At 45.0% G+C, this 20431-nt stretch overlaps 1 protein-coding gene and 1 long non-coding RNA gene across 2 annotated transcripts in view; both read left to right on the top strand.

Moving 5' to 3' along the window:
• exoc3l1 (exocyst complex component 3-like 1) overlaps positions 1–16359 on the top strand; it is a 90939-nt gene extending 74580 nt beyond the window's left edge. Inside the window, exons 10-13 of the mRNA XM_078543985.1 lie at positions 2251–2373; positions 4056–4211; positions 5980–6104; positions 15938–16359. Of these exons, the coding sequence (XP_078400111.1) occupies positions 2251–2373; positions 4056–4211; positions 5980–6104; positions 15938–16124 (591 nt within the window). The 3' untranslated portion in view covers positions 16125–16359. The remainder of the gene's footprint in view (positions 1–2250; positions 2374–4055; positions 4212–5979; positions 6105–15937) is intronic.
• Positions 16360–16366: 7 nt separating this feature from the next.
• Positions 16367–19996, top strand: LOC144681881 (uncharacterized). The gene is made up of 2 exons (XR_013576869.1): positions 16367–17212; positions 17941–19996. It is a non-coding gene; the product is annotated as an uncharacterized LOC144681881 (long non-coding RNA).
• The last annotated feature ends 435 nt before the right edge of the window (positions 19997–20431 follow it).

The following is a 20431-nucleotide window of genomic DNA, read 5'->3' as shown; positions in this document are numbered from 1 at the left end:
GGAGCGTTCGATGGGACAGTGTAAAGGGAGCATTACTTTATATCTAACCCCGCGCAGAACCTGTCCTGGGAGTGTTTGAGGGGGACAGTGTAGAGGGAGCTTTACTCTGTATCTAGCCCCATGCTGTACCTGTCCCGAGAGTGTTCGATGGGGACAGTGTGGAGGGAGCTTTACCCTGTGTCTAAACCTGTGCTGTACCTGTCCTGGGAGTGTTCGAGGGGGACAGTGTGGAGGGAGCTTTACCCTGTGTCTAAACCTGTGCTGTACCAGTCCTGGGAGTGTTTCATGGAGAGAGTGTAATAGGTGCTATACTCTTGATCTAACCCCATGCTGTACCTGTCCTGGGAATGTTTGATAGGGACAGTGTAGAGGGAGCGTTACTCTGTATCTCCGTATCTAACCCCGTGATTACTGGTCCTGGCAAGAGTTTGATGTGGACAGTGTGGGGAGCTTTACTCTGTATTTAACCCCGTGCTTACTTGTCCTGCAAGTGTTTGATGTGGACAATGTAGAGGGAGCTTTACTCTGTATTTAACCCCATGCTGTACCTGTCCTGGGAGTCTTTGATGGGGACAGTGTAGAAAGAGCTTTACTCTATATCTAATCCTGTGCTGTTTTGCCCTGGGAGTGTTTGATGGGACGGTATAGAGGGAGTTTTACTGTGGATCTGACCCCGTGCTGCACATGCCCTGGGTGTGCTTGATAGGGGCAGTTTTGAGGGAGCTTTATTCTATATCTAACCCTGTGCTGTACCTGCCTTGAGAGTGTTTGAATGGGACAGTGTGGAGGGAGCTTTACTTTCTATCTAACCCCGTGCTGTACCTGTCCTGGGTGTGTTTGATGGGGACAGTAAAGAGAGAGCTTTACTCTGTATCTAACCGCATGCTGTACCTGCCCGGGGAGTGTTTAATGGGGACAGTGTAGAGGGAGCTTAACTCTGTATCTAACCCCATGCTGTACCTACCCTGGGAGTGTTGTGTATCTGACCCTGTGCTGCACATGCCCTGGGTGTGTTTGATAGGGACAGTGTAGAGGGAGCTTTATTCTATATCTAACCCTGTGCTGTTTTGCACTGGGAGTGTTTGATGTGGACAGTGTGGAGGGAGCTTCACTCTGTATCTAACTGCATGCTGTACCTGACCTGTCTGTGTTTGATGGGACAGTGTGCAGGGAGCTTTACTCTGTATCTAACCCTTGCTGTATCTGTCCTGGAAGTGTTTGATGGTGACAGTATAGAGGGAGCTTTATTCTGTATCTAACCCGAGCTCTACCTGTCCTGGGAATGTTTGATGGGGACAGTGTAGAGGGAGCTTTACTCTGTATCTAACCCCGTGCTGTACCTTTCCTGGGAATGTCTGATGGGGACAGTGTGGAGGGAGCTTTACTCTGTATCTAACCTCCTACTGTACCTGTCCTGGGAGTGTTTGATGGGGACAGTGTAGAGAGAGCTTTACTCTGTATCTAACCCCGTGCTATACCTACCCTGGGAGTGTTTGATGGGGACAGTATGGAGGGAGCTTTACTTTGTATCAAACCCTGTGCTGTACCTGACCTGTCTGTGTTTGATGAGACAGTGTGCAGGGAGCTTTACTCTGTATCTAACCCATGCTGTATCTGTCCTGGAAGTGTTTGATGGTGACAGTGTAGAGGGAGCTTTACTCTGTATCTAACCTCCTGCTGTACCTGTCCTGGGAGTGTTTGATGGGGACAGTGTAGAGAGGGCTTTACTCTGTATCTAACCCCGTGCTGTACCTACCCTGGGAGTGTTTGATGGGGACAGTGTGGAGGGAGCTTTACTTTGTATCAAACCCTGTGCTGTACCTGACCTGTCTGTGTTTGATGAGACAGTGTGCAGGGAGCTTTACTCTGTATCTAACCCATGCTGTATCTGTCCTGGAAGTGTTTGATGGTGACAGTGTAGAGGGAGCTTTATTCTGTATCTAACCCGAGCTCTACCTGCCCTGGGAGTGTTTGATGGGGACAGTGTAGAGGGAGCTTTACTCTGTATCTAATCCCGTGCTGTTTTGCTCTGGGAGTGTTTGATGGGACAGTATAGAGGGAGTTTTACTGTGTATCTGACCCCGTGCTGTACCTGTTCTGGGAGAGTTTGCTGCAGTCAATGTTTATAGAAAATGGGTAAATGTTCCAATTCTAATTCTTAGATCTTTCATCCCATTGAGCACCTGCAACCATCTTAATGAAACCTTGTACAATATTAAATATTAAACTCACTACGAATCTTCTCTGTAGCCTCATTTCCTCCAGCTGCTGTCTGGGTCCTGGCTTGGTCGCTCTGATTTTATCGATACCATCTGTACTGTCATGGACACATACTGCAGCTATTTCACCCGCATCAGGGAGCCTGTCTTTCAGGTGAGAGACAAGCTCCTTATTTCACTTACTGCCCTTCTGCCTCCTTCTATCTCCAATTTAACTAAACTATAAAATACCAGGCCTCTTTTTAGGAGATTAGGACAGGGGCCCACGACAAAGATACCATCCAACTATGCAGGCCAATGGCTTATTGTTCTACCTTTTGCAACATAGTGGGTAGCATCCCTGTCTCTGAGCTGAAGCTCTGGGTTCGAGTCCTACCCCAGGACTTGATGGCCAAGAAAGATGTGTTCATAACACAGCCAAACAGGTTGAGTATCAACTGCAAATCCTTCCAACACACGTCAATGGGAGACAATAAGAGTGGGAGAGATTCCTGGTTAGCCATGTGATGGAAAGAAAGTTGGAGTCTCTACCTTCACTATCCATAGCTCCAGCCTACTATATGCTTGTAAAAGTGTAGATTGTCACAGCAACCTGGACTCCATGAGTGAACTGTAACATGCCATCACCAGTGCAGCATTAGCTCCTGGTGGCAGTAATGTATTATTACATCACTATTTAATTTGCCCCCTTTTTCTTTCATGTTTCTTAAAGCAACATAGCAAGGCTTAAAGGGAAAGTATCATCATCAGTGCCTCGTGAAAAGAACAAACAGTTAAAAGATTACCCCTAATTCCTTTTCTATCTATTTGGCTAAGAAAAGTTAGCAAGTCCAAAACTATAAAGGTAAATGGGAATGGGAAATGTTTCCTGATTTGTACTCAACAAGATTATGAATGAAGTGACCTCAAGGCACTACTGTAGTTCCCACACCCATGCTCAGGTTGACCAACTGTCCTGGATTTTATGGGATCAGTTGGTCCATATTTGGGGCAGTTGTCCCATGTCCCAGGCCATCGGCATCTGGGACGCCGATCGTGCCATGAATGTGAGCTTTGAGCTCCCGGCACGTGCAGTATGCGTGTGCACTGTGCTATGGTCTCTAACCTCCACTCTAGCCACTTGAAGAACTCTGATTGGAAGAATCCCCCTCACCTCTTACAACTCTAGCAGAACCCCCACCTCTCCATCAACCCCCACCCCGCTCTTTCATATTCGTCCCATGCAAAGTGTCCCATAAGTTTTTGGCCAGGAGTTGGTCATCTTGTCCTGGCCAAGAATAATCCAACACACCGACGTATGCACATACTCATAAACATACACTTGAAAGCACACGCTGGCACCCACCCTCACATGCGCACACCTGCTAGCACATGCATAAACTGTCATGTGCACAGAAAGACATACACACACTCACATGCAAACATAGACACTTGCATATCCAAACACATACACACATTCCTGTGATTGCTTGATGTGGCAGAAGCCCAGGCTATTTTTTTTAATGCCTCTATGTTATTCATTCACCTGTAGGCTAGGTACACTGACGTCAAATGCAGCATCCCCACTAAGAGAAGCCAGCTCAGCACAAACTGAGAATTGAATACCACACTGAGCAGTGGCTGCGTTTATCCACTGAGCCATTTATTCATTTTACATAAAAGGATTTCCTGAAAGTGCGGGAGGTAAAAGAGGGAGGGTAGAGGCAACATTACATAAGTGGCAAATAAATGGTGAAGCGGCAGAATAATCCTCTCAGATGTGAAACCGAGTGTTTGTGATCAGAGAAGGTACCTGGGCACAAGGTGTAATGTCTCTATGATGTGCTGACTCCACAGTTCATGCTGTTTGAAGGCTTCCGTCTGGTAATCATTGAGTATGTCCGCACACTGATGCTGAAGAAAATTGTCTGCAAAAACCCCGCAGAGCGAGAGAGGCTGTCGGACAGAATGTCTCACGATGCAGAGAGACTGCAGGAACTCTTCTGTAATCTAGTGAGTGAGCTCAGGCACTAATAGTTGCATAATTCAATTCATTTATCACTGAGAAAACATTCACCTTAAACATCCTAACCATCCATACACAATAGCAGCCCGTTACCCCTAAGTCCAAAACTCAATGAGGATGGATATCAGTGAGGACTTGGTTTACCAACCCTCCAGGATTGGCCTGGAGTCTCCAACAATTGAAGATCAATCTCCAGGATGCTGCTGTTGGAGAACAGAGTTTCTCCAACTCTAGAGAAAAGTCATAGCAACATTAAAAAATAATTTGTTTCTTTCATTTTCTTTGAACGTTTCTCTTTACCAGATATAAACATATTGAAAATGGAAGGAAAAAAGGCTCTTGGCTGACAGTCAAGCAACATCCAATTGGGCAATGAGTTTTTCTGCTTTCCAATTGGCTTAGGAAGGCAGTACGCCACGAGGATGGATGTATTGGCCGACTAATGGCTGGAGCATGGGGGCAAGTCATGTGATGAAACCTCCAGGAATACATTTAATCATAGTTGGCAACCCGAGTGAAGATCAACGCACATTTCCTTGGCTGTACACGGCCTGTTTGTTGCAATGCATGGTCCCTTTAAGATTGTTACACAGCCACACCTGCGTTAATCTTAAAGGGACCACAGCTGGTGCTGAGCCTGCTTGTTTCCTGTGCAGCCATGCACCCCAATAGCTTGGAGGGAACATTTGTGAGGTGCTGTGAAGGTGGCTTCTCCAAGCCTGTTCACCCCACCAGCGCTCAGAGGTAGCCATGGCCTCTCTCCTCTAAGCGAAGACATTTATAACATGTTTTTTTCTGTCTCCATTCCTGATGGATGCAACAGCAATCTGATGTTTAAACTGTGACCACAGCCAGTTGTTTGAACTGATTGTCAAATGACCAAGAGGTTCCTTTTTTTTCACACCATTCTGTTAGTTCCAATCACTGCCTTTCCCCTCCAACTGGAGCTTTGCAATCCCCTGGCCTTACACTGCCCCCTGCTGTGATGAAAAGCTTGTGTTTTAAAAGTTTATATCATTCAATTTTAATACTTCTAAAGCTCTATTTCCCCACCTAGCGCATTATCAAATATTTCATCTGTACAGCACAATATCCTTGATCCCAAAATTCATCCTTCACTAACATTATCAGCATCATTGAGGGGAACAGACAGACTTTTTGATTGAAACCCATTAGTTTTGCCTTTGTTAGAAACAAAAGTGATGTAAAGGCAAATCAATAGCCTCATAACACACATACATATACACAGACATACACGGAAGTACGTACAAATACACAGCCAGACATACACATACAAGCACACAGACATACACGCACAGACATATGCATACACATAGACACATGGAGGCACACATAGATACACATATAGTACACAAATGCACAATCATCCTGTATATGCAGAGACATTCAGACACACAAACACATGCAAACAGTCACAAATACACACATGAAAATGGGCACAAACACACACACACACATACACCCATGCATATATGATACACAAATATACACAGATAAACACATGCATGAGCACATAAATGGGCACATATACAGCCATGCACACAAATGCATACATATAGGCATGCACACGGGCATGAACACACACACACACACACACACACACATATATATCTAAACTGAAATCTTAAATTTCACTCCCAAAGGGTTCAATCTTCCTCTTGTTACAGCATGGGGAGGAAGCTTGACCTCACACTGTACCTGGTCCCGTGAACTTTGTCTTTTTCCTTCCTGCAGGGATTGGAAGAACCTGATCGCCTAACCAATGTGATTTTCTCTGTGTCGGAGCTCATCAAACTGAGGGACACCTCCCTCCTCAGCTTGGAAGTTTCCTGCCTTGTGGCCAAATATCCTGATATCAGGTAACTCTTCCCTGTCCTCTGACATCACACATTTAACAGAGTAACTACCAGGAGCAGTGACATTGATCTGCAAATTTGGATCCCAGTACTGTTTGACCTACACACCCCCCAACCCATGTGGCTCATTGGCTGGGGTCACCACCTAGTGTGGAACTCAAATATACAACTAACAGAGCTCACCAGCGCTCCAGTACATAACCCATGTGGCCAGCCTTCATTTGTAACAATAAGGGTCAGTCAGTAGCCTATTTGAGTACAATGGACATTGGTCAGGATCAGGCTGGACTGCATAGTTGACTTCCATGCCTGTGCTTCTGCTATCTGCCCAATAATCACCAGCAAGAACCCTGGCTGATTTCTCCCCTTCCTAACCCAGGAATATTGAGGTCAATTCTGGCATTGCTTGCTGGGATCAACTGATGAGTACATCAGGTAGCCCATGTACCAATGAGCTGGTGGAAGGAGGGATGCATGTCGGGAGTAGGGTGTAATGGGGAATTAGTTTCTTCTGTATCCTGACTGGTTATGAAGAACTGCTGCTATCTCCAGCATAGACAGCCCTCACCCTGAGGAATATTTTGCTCTGTGTTTTAACAAGAACTTGGATGTGAGCAAACTGGGAACAGACCCAGTAGGAAGGTAATCTTTCTCCACCCTGAAATGGGTGAAAGGCCAGTATTTGTTTTACATAGGATTAAATAGGCTTTGCAGCACAGAGTCAGGCCATTTGGCCCAACCTGTCCATGCTGGTGTTTATGCTCCACTCAAGCCTCCTCCCATCTTTCCTTATCTAAATTTACCATTATAACCTGCTATTCCCTTCTCCCTCAGAGGCTTGTTTGGCTTCTTCATAAATGCATGTATATTATTCACTTCAACTGCTCCCTGTGGTAGTGAGTTCCACATTCTCACCACTCTTTGAGTAAAGAAGTTTCTCCTGAATTTCCTATTAGATTTCTTGGTGACTATGTTATATTGATGGCTATCCCTAGTTGCCCTTGAACTGAGTGGCTAGGCCATTTCAGAGGGCAGTTAAGAGTCAATCACATTGTTGTGGGTCTGGAGTCACATGTAGGCCAGACCAGGTAAAGGTGGCAAATTTCCTAGTGAACCAGATGGACTTTTATGACAATCATCAATGGTTTCATGGTCACCATTACTGAGACTAGCTTTATATTTCAGATTTTATTAATTGAATTTAAATTCCACCAGCTGCCATGGTGGGATTTGAACCCACTTCACCAGCGAATTAGCCTGGACCTCTAGATTACTAGTCCAGTGACATTACCACTACACTACCACCTCCCCCAAACTGGGCTGATTCCTGGGATAATGGGATTGTCCTATGAGGAGACACTGAGTAGACGATGGGTCTATATTTTCTACAGATTAGAAGAATGAGAGGTGATCTCAATGAAACATTTGAAGCTGTTCAGGGGCTTGACAGGATAGATGGTTCCCTGGCCGGAGAGTCTAGAACTAGCGGATCTCGGCCATTTAGAACTGACATGAGAAGAAATTTCTTCACCAAGTGTTGTGAATCTTTGGAATTCTGTATCCCAGAGGGCTGTGAATGCACAGTCATTGAGTATATGAAATTAATAGACTTTGATACTAAGGGAATTGACGGATTGGGAGATAGTGCAGGAAGGTGGATTTGAGGTAGAAGCTCATCCACGATCATATTAAATGACAGAACAGGCTCATTGGGCTGAATGGCCTACACGAGCTCCAATTCCTGATGTTCTTATGTATTTCACAGAATCCCATGACAATCACAATACAGAAACAAGGCGATTGGCCAACCAGTCTGTTCATCCTCTACAGGAGTAAGACTAAAATGCTGCCTTGTAACTTGGTACCAACTTGAAACAATCAGGTTTCTGCCCCTGCCACAATATTGAAACAGCCTTTATCAAAGTCACAATTGACATCCTATGTGACTGTGACAATGGTAAACTTTCTCTCCTCATCCTTCTCAACCTGTCTGCAGCCTTTGGCACAGTTGGCCACACCATCCTCCTCCAATGCCTCTCCACTGTTGTCCAGCTGGGTTGGACTGCTCTCACGTGGTTCCACTCTTATCTATATAATCACAGCCAGAGGCCCACTTGTAATGACTTCTCTTCCTGCTCCCATACTATTACATCTGGTGTCCCCCAAGGATCTATCCTTGGCACCAGTCCTATTTCCCATCTTCATGCTGCATATCAGCAATATCATCCAAAAGCACAGTGTTAGTTTTTGCATGTGCGTTAACGACACCCAGCTCTACCTCTCTCAACTCCTCCACTGTTGCTTAATTATCAGACTGTTTATCTGACATCCAGTCCTGGATGAGCAGAAATTTCCTCCAATTAAATACTGGCAAGACTGGAGCCATTGTTTTCAGTCCTCACTCCAAACACCATTCCCCTAGCTATCGACTCTCATCTCTCTCCCTGGCAGCAACCTGAGATTAAACCAGTCTGTTCATAACCTTGGTATCACATTTGATCCAGAGATCAGCTTCCAACTTCATATTTGTGCCATCACTTAGACCGCCTGTTTCCACCTCTGTAATGTCACCCAACTTCGCCCCATCTCAGCTCATCTGCTGCTGAAACCCTTGTTCGTGACTACTAGACTTGACTATTCCAACACATTCCTGGCTGGTCTCCCACATTCTGCTTGAGGTCATCCAAAACTCTGCTGCCCATGTCTTAGCTTGCAGTAATTCATGTTGCCCTATCACCCCTGTACTTACTGACCTACCTTAGCCCCTGGTCAAACAATGTCTTGATTTTAAAATTCTCATCCTTGTTTCCCTCCATGGCCTCACTCCTTCCTGGTTCTCTAACCTCCTCCAGGCCCACAGCCCTCCAAGACATCTGTGCCCCTCTAATTCTGGCCTCTTGTGCTTCCCCAATTTTAATCATTGCACCATTGGTGGCCTTGCTTTCATTTGCCTAGGCCCCAAGCTCTGGAATGCCCTCACTACACCTCTCCTCCTCTCTACTTCACTTTCCTTCTTTAAGACACTCTTTGACCAACTTTTGGTCATCTGACCTAATATCTCTTTATGTGGCTCAGTGTTATACTTTGTTCTATAATGCTTCTGTGAAGCACTTTGGGACTATATATTACATTAAATGCGTGATATAATTATAAGTTGTTGTTAGTTTGCTGCATCTACTGCCGTCTTGTGTACTGGAGGAGTATTCAACCTCCGCCACTAGGTTGCAGCAGTACATTCTGGCAATGAGGATAATGCAGCATGAAACTCAGACTATTGGCATCATTGAGCACTATAGGTGAGCAGACCTGCCATTGTCTGAATTCTATTGAAGGTCAGGTTTTATAGTTGGCTACCACTCACTGGGATTCACAGGTCTGTGGCAAATGGTTTTCTGTCCATTCAATTAACTGGACAGAAAATCAGACACTGTGGGCCAGTGACTCCCCAGCCAGCAGTCTGTGACCACAGATCGGATTGGGAGCAGCTATGTGGAACTGCAATCATCCTTTAAAAGTCCATTCACATTAATGGTGAAGATAACTCCCGTGAGAACACTTAACAGCAAAATACTGCAGTTGCTGGAAATTGGAAATATAATCAAGAAATGCTGGAAAAACTCAGCAAGTCAGGCAGCATCTGTGGACAGAAAATCAGAGGTAGCATTTCAGGTCAATGATAGGGAGAAACTGTTCCCATTGGTGGAAGGATTGACAACCAGCGGTCACAAATTTAAGATAATTGGCAAAAGAAACAATGGCGACATGAGGAAAAACTATTTCACTCAGCGAGTGGTTAGGATCTGGAATGCACTGCCTGAGAGTGCACTGGAGGCAGGGTCAATTGAGGCTTTCAAAAAATAATTGGATTATTATATGAAAAGGAGAAATGTGCAGGGGTATGGAGAAAAAGCAGGCGACTGGCACTAGGTGAATTGCTCCTTGCGAGGGCCAGTATAGATACAACAAGCCAAATGGCATCCCTCTGTGCTGTAACCATTCTATGATTCCGATTCTAGGACCTTTCATCAGAACTGGAAGATGTTAGAGATGTAACAGTTTTTAATCAAATACAGAGCTGGGGCTAAGTGTGGAGAGTGGGTGGTGGAGCAAAGAACAAGCGGGGAGGAGTGACATGGAGTGAAATCACTTCTGTTACAGTGCATTCAGAATATTATAGAATCTTGCAGCACAACAGGAGGCCTTTTACATGGCCCATCACGCCTGTTCTGAGTTTTTGAGCTACCAAATAGTTCCACTCCCCTAAACTTTCCACACAACATTGCAGATTTCTCCTTTCGAAGTATTTCTCCAATTCCCTTTTGAAAGTTCCTATTAAATCTGCTTCCACTGCCCTTTCAGGCAGTGCATTCCAGATGGCAACAACTTGCCTTGTACAACCATTTCCCTTCACCTCGTCTTTGCTATTTTAGCCAGTTATCTTAAATGTGCAGGTGTCCACGCCAGCAGCGGGTTATCATGCCAGTCCAGAATACGTCTGGACCAACGTGGTGTGGACATGATGGGACTCAACTGAAGAAGGCCTGGGGCAACCTGTGGAGGCCAGGATGGGAGATGGGAGCCTCGAGCAGCTGTGGACCCTAGAACACCACGTGAAGCAGTGGGTGGGTGGAGCATCAACCAGGTAGATCTTCGAGCTGCAGCAGTTTCCAGGAGCTGGATCACTGTCTTCAGGATCTTCCAGGAGCTCCATCTTCTATCTTCAGAAGCTTCCAGGAGCTGGATCTTCTATCTTCAACGGTGGGTCAGTTGATGTCCAGGCGCCTTTTAAACATGGTGCCCAAAAAATGATGGCAGGGCATGAGCCATCCAGCCCACCATGCTGGGCAAAACGTCAGGAAACCCCAACTGCATAATTAATTAGGCCAGCGTTGCACAATACAGCACAAATTCCCACTGGCCTCCGTGGCATGAAACTCTCCCCATTCCCGCCCCCAGCACGGGACTTGGTCTCAGAATGGAAAATTCCGCCCTGTGTTCTCTGGTTACTGATCCTCCTGCCTGCCAGTGGAAACAATTTCTCCCCAGATACTCCATCAAAACAGTGCATAATTTCAGACAGCTCCATATTAAAATAAAGCACTATATTGTTGACCACCTCAACCCCAGCCCATTGGAGGATTGTATGAAATAGTGGAAGGATTTACAAGTGATTAATAGTCTGACGTCTGTGGTGTGAACACTCCATTCCATGACTTTAACTATCTTTAACCCAGCCAGTAGGGAAAGTAATTTTATATGGGAGAGTTTTATGTATACACCCCATACAGTGAACAAAAACCATCCATACCCACCTGGATTTCAACTCTAGATTCAGGGCCTCATTTCCATTGTCTACTGGAGCAAAGGTCAATCCCTGCACATCCTGACTCAGGGCTGGAACCCTAGCACTAGGCCACAGAATCACAGAATTGTTACAGTGCAGAAGGAGACCATTTGGTCCATCATACCTGCACTGGCTCTCGGAATGAGCAATTTACCTAGGGCAATTCCCTGTCTTCTCCCTGTGACCCTGCACATTCTTCCTTTTCAAACAGTCTAATTCCCTTTTGAATGCCTCAATTGAACCTGCCTCCACCACACTCTCAGGCAGTTCATTCCAGACTTTAACCACTCATTGCGAGAAAGAATTTTCTCTCATGTCACTTTTGCTTCTTTTGATAATTACTTTAAATCTGTGCCCTCTCATTCTGGATTCTTTCATGCATGGGGACAGTTTCTCCCTATCTACTCTGTCCAGACTCTTCATGATTTTGAACACCTCTATCAAATCTTCTCTTCTCCAAGGAAAACAGTTCTAACTTTTCCAATCTATCTTCATAACTGAAGTTCCTCGACCCTGGAATCATTCTCGTGAATCTTTTCTCCACTCTCTCAATGCCTTCAGATCTCTCCTAAAGTGCGGTGCCCAGAACTAGATGTATTACTGTAGCTGAGGCCAAAACAGTGTTCTATACAATTTTAACATAACCTCCTTGCTCTTGTACTCTATGGCCCAATTAAAAAAACACAGGATACAGTATGCATTAACCACTCTGTCCCACCTTCAATGACATAGGCACATGTACACCCAGGTCCCTCTGTTCCTGAACTCCTTTAGAATTGTACCCTTTATTTTGTCTCTCTGTATTCTTTCTACCAAAATGAATCACTTCCCAATGGCTCACTCCACACACAATGACTAACTATGTGCTGGAGGAGGGAGGGAAGTGTGAAATTCATCTTGGGATATAGTGTAAAATGGTTGACTTCATTGCCATTGAGCTGCTGATTCACTATCACCTAATCTGTGTTTTCTACCCGAAGTTAAATCTAAGTTTCACCACCACTATTTTCCATATATTGCTTGTGAATCTCATGTGGTAATGCTCCTAGTAAGTCATGCGCTTTATAAATGGGAGTATTATACCATGTGAAAGAGAATCTGGCCATGCTCCCTCTTTAAGGCTACAAGGTGCACGAGTGGTGGGTTCATCTTGAGGTCTGGAGAACACTGGCAGTGTTTTGATTGACAGGACAATTAAATTGTTGGAGATGTGTTGGGGTGAACCTATTGTTGGAGAGAGGGAGCTGAAACCTACACCATAGTTTGTTTTCTGTAAGATAATGGGCTAAGTGCAGCCGGTGGAAAGTAGACATTATCCCAGGAATCACTGTTTAAATTGTCCTTGCACCCGACATGGTCTGATTTTTAATTTGACACAGCCAGATGTGTCAATGTATTTGCCTAGGTTTGTGTAAATTTGGGCCGATTATAATAAATTTAACTATGATGAAGGGTGTCAGAAGTCTGACTGAACATTATACCACTTGTAGATCTCCCATTGATTTAGGTTGCAGATAGCAACTTAATGTGTTACATATGGGAAAATCAACTGGTTATCCTGATCTAGTGCAAGAGGTGTTTAATGCTTCCTGTAGATATGTTCACAGAATCACAGAATCTTTATAGTGCAGAATGAGGCCATTCAGCCCATCAATTCTGCATTGGAACCCTGAAAGAGAATTCTACCTAGTCCCACCCCCTGCCTTATACCCAAAGCCTTGCGTATTCTCTCTTTTCTTTTGAATACCTCAATCAAACCTGCCTTCACTACCCTCTCAGGAAGTTTGTTTCAGACTCCAACCACCCTCTGGGTGAAAATGTTTTCCCTCACATTACATTTACTCCTTTTGCCCATTATTTTGAAAGCTTGCTGTCTAGTTCTTGATGCTCTCTTGAATGGGAACAGTTTCTTACTATTTACCCTGGCCATACCCCTCAGAATCTTGAAACCTCTGTCAAGTCTTCTCTCAGCCTTCTTTTCTCCCAGAAAAACAGTCCCAACCTATCCTCATAGCTACAGTTCTTTATCCTTGGGATCATTCTTGTGAATCTCTTTTGCACAATAGTGATGAACGATAATGAACAAATCTAGATAGGTAGATGAGTGATCATAACTCCGTAGATTCAAGGAGTGATCATAACTCCATTAGATTCAAGGTTGTTATGGAAAAGGACAAGGTTGGGCCAGAAATCAGAGTTCTAAATTGGGGGAAGGCCGATTTTAATAAGATCAGATATGATTTGGCCAGAGTGGACTGGAAGCAGCTACTTTTAGGTAAATCTGCGTCAGAGCAGTGGGACTCATTCAAGAAGGAAATAGCGAGAGTACAGGGCCAACATATTCCAGTAAAGACAAAAGGTGGGACCAACAAATCCAGGGAACCATGGATGTCGAGGGATATACAGGATTGGATAAAGAGAAAAGGGGAGGCTTATGGCAGATACCGAGGACTCAAAACAACGGAAGCCCTAGAGGAGTATAGAATCTGTAGGGGGGATCTTAAAAAAGAAATTAGGAGAGCAAAAAGGGGGCATGAAAAAACATTGGCAGGTAAAATAAAGGAAAATCCAAAGTTATTTTATAAGTACATTAAGAGTAAGAGGATAACTAGGGAAAGAGTAGGGCCCATTAAGGACCATAGTGGTAATTTGTGTGTGGAGCCGGAAAACGTATGTAGGGTCCTAAATGAATACTTTGTGTCGGTGTTCGCAAGTGAGAGGGATGACGTGGGTATGGAAATCAGGCAGAAGGACTGTGATGTAATTAAAGAAATTAGCATAGAAAGGAGTTTCTAAGTGGTCTGGCAGGCTTAAAAGTAGATAAATCTCCAGGCCCGGATGAAATATATCTCAGGATGTTGAGTGAGGCGAGGGAGGACATAGCAGGGGCGCTGGCAATAATTTTCAATACCTCTTTGGCCACAGGAGAGGTGCCAGAGGACGGGAGGACAGCCAATGCGGTACCGTTATTCAAGAAGGGAGGAAGGGATAAACCGGGGAACTACAGGCCAGTTAGTCTACCTTAGTGGTGGGGAAACTATTGGAAGCAATTCTGAGGGATAGAATTAATCTACACTTGGAGAGGCAGGGATTAATCAAGGACAGTCAGCATGGTTTTGTTAAGGGGAGGTCATGTCTGATCAATTTGATTGAATATTTCGAAGAGGTGACCAGGTGTGTAAATGAGGGCAGTGCATTTGACGTAGTCTACTTGGGCTTCAGCAAGACTTTTGGTAAGGTCCTGCATGGGCAACTGATAATGAAGGTAAGAGCCCATGGGATCCAAGGCAATTTGGCAAATTGGATCCAGAATTGGCTGAATGGCAGGAAGCAGAGGGTGATGTTCGAGGGGTGTTTTTGTGACTGAATGCCTGTGTCCAGTGGGGTTGCACTAGAATCGGTGGATTCGGTGTTGGGGATCGGTGTTGGGTCCCTTGCTATTTGTGGTATATATAAATGATTTAGACTTGAATGTAGGAGGGTTGATCGGTAAGTTCGCGGATGACACAAAAATTGGTGGGATTTTAAATAGTGAGGAGGATAGCCTTAGATTACAGAAGGATATAGATGGGCTGGTCAGATGGGCTGATCAGTGGCATATGGAATTTAATCCAGATAAGTGTGAGGTGATGCACTTGGGCAGGACAAACAAGGCATGGGAATACACGATGAATGGTAGGACCCTGGGAAGTACAGAGGATCAGAGGGACCTTGGTGTGCATATCCACTGGTCCCTTAAGGTAGCGGGACAGGTAGATAAGGTGGTTAAGAAGGCATATGGGATACTTGCCTTTATTAGCTGAGGCATAGAACATAAGAACAGATTGGCTATGCTGGAACTGTATAAAACACTGGTTAGGCCACAGCTAGAGTATTGCATGCAGTTCTGGAATCCACATTATAGGAAGGATGTGATTGCACTAAAGAGAGTGCAAAGGAGATTTACCAGGATGTTGACTGAGCTGGAAAGTTTTAGCTATGAGGAGAGATTGGATAGACTGGGGTTATTTTCCCTGGAGCAGAGGAGATTGAGGGGGGACATGATTGAGGTGTATAAAATTATGAGGGGCATAGATAGGGTAGACAGGAAGGAATTTTTCCCCTTGGTGGAGGGATCAATAAACAGGGGGCATAGATTTAAGGTAAGGGGCAGGAGGTTTAGAGGGAATGTGAGGAAAGATTTTTTCACCCAGAGGGTGGTGGGAATCTGGAACTCACTGCCTGAAAGGGTGGTAGAGGCAGAAACCCTCATAACATTTAAGAAGTATTTGGATGTGCACTTGCGATGCCATGGCATACAAGGCTATGGGCCTAGTGCTGGAAAATGGGATTAGAATAGTTGGGTACTTGTTTGACCAGCGCAGACTCAATGGGCCGAAGGGCCTTTTTCTGTGCTGTAGACCTCTATGACTCTATGATCTGAGCAGATACTTGTTTAAGTCTATTTCTGTTCCTTAATAACGAAACACTTACCTCAATTTTCTTTTCCCAGCGATGAGCATGTTTCAGTCCTACTGGATATCAGGGGGGATGTGTCCAAAGACATTCGTGGAACTGTGCTGGAGATGTTGGAGCAGAATACCCAGCCACCTCCTGAAGACTATCAGCCCATCTTCTCCGATATCCTGGTGCCCGCTCCCGTTCTGCCCTTTTGCCTCCCTACTGTCAAATGCAGCTAGGTCCATGTGTCTCATTGTGGACCTGTGAAAGGACCCTGAAGCAGAGAAAGAGGTCGCCTGACGATTGCAGCCACATACCATCAGTGCAAAACAGTGCTTCACTTAGGCATCTGTCCAAGTGTGCGCCGGAGACTGGAGTCCCAGCTGGGGAAAAGGTGTCCAAATTGAGTAGGCAGGCAATATAGCTGTAAAGGTTAGTGAGGCACTGGTGTTCGACAATTAGATTCCACCCATCCCCAACCCCCCCCCACATACAACAGTCTGTCATATTTGCAAAGCATGTTAAAGGTCACAGGAGAGATCCTCCCTCCATGGCACAACTGGTATAGCCAACATGTGGCTAACCCATACAGGCAAAAAGTCTCAGCAAGCAGTGCTGAGTTACCATGGTTCCTGCTGCTGATCGCTAGCCATTGTGTCTTCTATAGAAAAGGGGAAAGTGTGTAAATGTCAGCTAAGATACAGAATCAGGCATGACTGTGATGCTCCCCACAGTTGACTATCCTACCAAAGTTCACTGTCAAGGGGGTCCATGTGAAGACAACACCAGAGGTCTACTGGGCCCTATGATAACTCTCACACAAACCAACAACTTTGGGAAGAGGCAGGAACATTTACAAAGCTGAGGATAGCTTAGGAATGTCACATCAATCTTTCCTCTTTTTATCCTCAAAGCTGGGGCTTCCTGTCCAAGGGGAATCCTGGGTGTTTGATTCTCATCCAGCCTCAAAATGGGGTTGGTGGATTCACCATCCCATCAACCCAAGCAGCTGCCATTTTCAAAGGGGCCTTCCCTCAGGTGGCCTGGGGAGAGCACCTGTTTGCAGCATGGGTCAGGAACCCAGCTGGAATTTTGGGGAAATGTGAGTGAAGCTTGGTGTCTGCTGCAAATACAACCCAGCCAAGTTTCAGGGTTAAATTCTTGTGCAGATGGGAGCTGTGGGGATGGGTTGGGGAGTGAGGGGCAGTGGTGACATTGTCTCCCTGGCCCCCACCCCCCCCACCCCCCACCCTCCACTTTTCCACCCCATGATGTGGTGTCCGTTATTGCCCCTTACCCAGAGCTGGCAGGTTGCAGCAGGATTCCCGTTCGGGCAGTGTAGCTCACTGACAAGATTTCAGTGCGGCCTAAGCTGTGAATGCTCCCTGGACAGTTGCCAGTGCCCTCCCTCTGGTCAACCACCCAATATTGAAACTGGCTCCTAGCTGGTTTTAAGGCCCTACAGTTAACTGTGAACTCATGCTGAGTGAATGGCTCAGGCTGTTAACTGTCATACATATGAACATACAAATTAGGAGCAGGAGTAGGCCGTTTGGCCCCTCAAGCCTACTCCACCATTCAATAGAATCATGGCTGATCTGATTCGGGCCTCAACTCCACATTCTGCCTATGCCCAATAACCTTTGATTCCTCTGCCTTAAAAATATTCAATGACCCACCCTCCGCTGCTCTCTGAGGAAGAGAGTTCCACAAACGCCCGACTCCCTGAGAGAAAAAAATTTCTCTTCATCTCCATCTTAAATGGGAGACCCTTTATTTTTAAACTGTGTCCCCTATTTCTATTTTCTTCCACAAGGGAAAACATCCTTTCGGCATCCACCCTGTCAGGACCCCTCAGGATCTTGTATGTTTCAATAAGATCCCTTCTCAATCTTCTAAACTCCAGTGGATTTAGGCCCAGCTTGTTCAACCTTTCCTCATAAAATAACAACCTACACCGCCCCACCCCCCAACCCAGGTATCAGTCAAGTGAACCTCCTCTGAACTGCTCCTGATGCACTTATATTGGAGGCTTTGGATGGTATCAGCAGTCAGCCTCCTGCTCAGAGGTAACTAAGTTACCACCTGAGCTGAGAGGTTCAAATTGGTAAAGTTAATGACATGGACACAGGATATCAGTAAACAAAATGTCAGTTCAGAAAAAGCTGCCCAACAACCAATTCTGCTTTTAAAATTGAGATATATTTTATTTGGACATTATTGATTTCAATGAGCAGATTGTCGTGGGACCCAATACATGTGCCACAAGTGGGGTTGGATAGACCTCTCAGTAAATTCCACCTCCCACACAGTCACATCCTTCTCCAATTAAATGTTTGCACATTATTGGTGAAGCTTGCCCACACAATCCTTGTTTTAGGGTGTGAGATCGGGGAGCGCTTTACAGCACCATCATTCCTTTTAATTGGAGAACCTTTCATGTCAGCCATACAAGACTGTTTAGGATTGCGTCCTTTCCAGCAAACTCATTGCACACTGAAAAAATACACGCTACAGTCAGAGGTCATTTGTCACTTCTTCCCAAACTTTACCCCAGCGAGTTCTGTTTCCTGGTGGCTCCACTATAGTGGCCATCATAAGTTGTGGTCCTTTAACAGAAACTTGGGGACCCTGATAGCATGTTTGCCAGAGCGTTGCCCTTCTCCATTCCTGCCCTTCCCGTCCCTACAGTCACTTGCACCTGGCCAATTTGCTGAATCAAGTGAGGATGTGATCCTCGGGGGCATTAGTACAGGAGGAATGAGCACACTTCTCTTTGACAATGTTGAGAGAGTTAGCAGTCAACTGACTAGCCCAGCAGGTGGAACTCTCTACTTTGAAGCAGAATTGTTGCACAAAACTACCGTTGACTCATTGTTGGCAGTGCTTGTGATTTATGTCAGGTCCCATGAATGTTGTATAGTATTTATTAACAATCACAACCCACATGTGGAAAACCAGGGTCCAATTTCCCATGGAAAATGACAATCAGTCCATAAAGAAAGACTAGCATTTATATAACACCTTTCTCAACCTCAGGATGTAGAAAGAGCTTTATAGTCAATGAAGCACTCTTTTGACGTGTAGTCACTGTTGTAATGTAGGAAATACAGCGGCCAATTTGTGCACAGGAAGCTCCCACATACAGCAATGTGGTAATCTGCTTTAGTTGAAGAATCAATATTGGCCACGGCGCAAGAGCGAGCTCCCTACTCCTCTTTGAAATAGTGCCGTGGGAACTTTAGCACCTGAGAAGGTAGACGGGCCTCAGTTAACTCTTCATACACCAGTGGCACTTCCAAAAGTGCAGAACTCTCTCAGTACTGCATTGGAGTCTCAGCCTAGATTTTGTACTCAAGTCTCAGAAGTTGGGCTTGAACCCACAACCCTGTGATCAGAGGCTACCAGCAAACCATGGCTAACATAGTCCAGGATGTGGCATTGTAACTCCACCTTCACAAAGGGTGACTAATTCTGTCCCAGAAGGTAAGCCTAAGATTTGCACCCGTTAGGCATCTGAACTACACTAAATGTGTCACACAAGAAAACCCAAAACCAAATCAGGAGCTTCTGTGTGTCAGAGCCACTTTTTCCACAGATTGTGTACAATCTAAGCTATCATGGATATCCTCTTCTGCAGGATCTACCGGAGGAAAGTTCTCCAAAGCTTCTTTTATATAGGTGCTTGTTGGATTCCAGGAGTCTGATGCCAGTGAACCAGCTCACAGTATTAAGTCCAGTTCTACTCTTTATTTGAGTCATTACGCCTCAGAAAGAGCACATTCAGTCCATTAGGTCTTTGTTAGCCATATTTATCTTCATGGAAGAATCACATTTCCAGGTTTTTATTTTCAGTCTCTGAGAATCCATATTAAGTTAGTGCCAAGTCCAATAGCAGCTGATAGAATTCGTCCCCAACCCCAAAAGATGTTGAAAGTCCTTAATACCCACAGGCAACGCACCTGACTGGCTGACTTCCTCATCCAACTTTTCCACGATCCCAGGGATATTTTTCCCAGCGAAACTGCTAAAAGCTTTTTGTTCAGAGGCACTTTTGCTGACTTCCAGCTCATGTTATTACTGTCTGAAATAAAAGCACAATGGACTGAGACACAGAGTGTGGCAGCTTTCTTCTCAAATAATAAATCTAAAGGAAGATGCTCTGCTGGTTCATTAAATGCTTCATATAATCTATAAAAAGGAATTTATTGCATTTATAATGGCGGGATGTTTATTAAGGTTATAAATGTATCTCGCCACAGCATGATCTGAAATTCAAAGAATCCATTATTTAAATTGCTTCAAAGCTCCAGACATAGCTCCACAAATGGCTCAATGATCAACTTAGAGTCACATTTGCTTAGTCTGAGCTTGTTTATTTTGGGAATTTGTTTATTTTGGGAATGTGTTTGTTTAACATGCTCAGCAATATACCTTCAAGGGTATTTCACTTCCCTCGTCTAAAGTGTTGTTGAATAAACCTTGTCTGCGAGTTAGTGCCTGTTTGTCTGTCTGTGTGCAGGTGTGTGTCTGCTTGTTTTTGTGA

The sequence above is a fragment of the Cetorhinus maximus genome, chromosome 6 (assembly GCF_964194155.1).
Source record: "Cetorhinus maximus chromosome 6, sCetMax3.hap1.1, whole genome shotgun sequence".
In the NCBI taxonomy this organism is placed as follows: Eukaryota; Metazoa; Chordata; class Chondrichthyes; order Lamniformes; family Cetorhinidae; genus Cetorhinus; species Cetorhinus maximus.
This window is presented reverse-complemented; position numbering and strand designations above follow the sequence as displayed.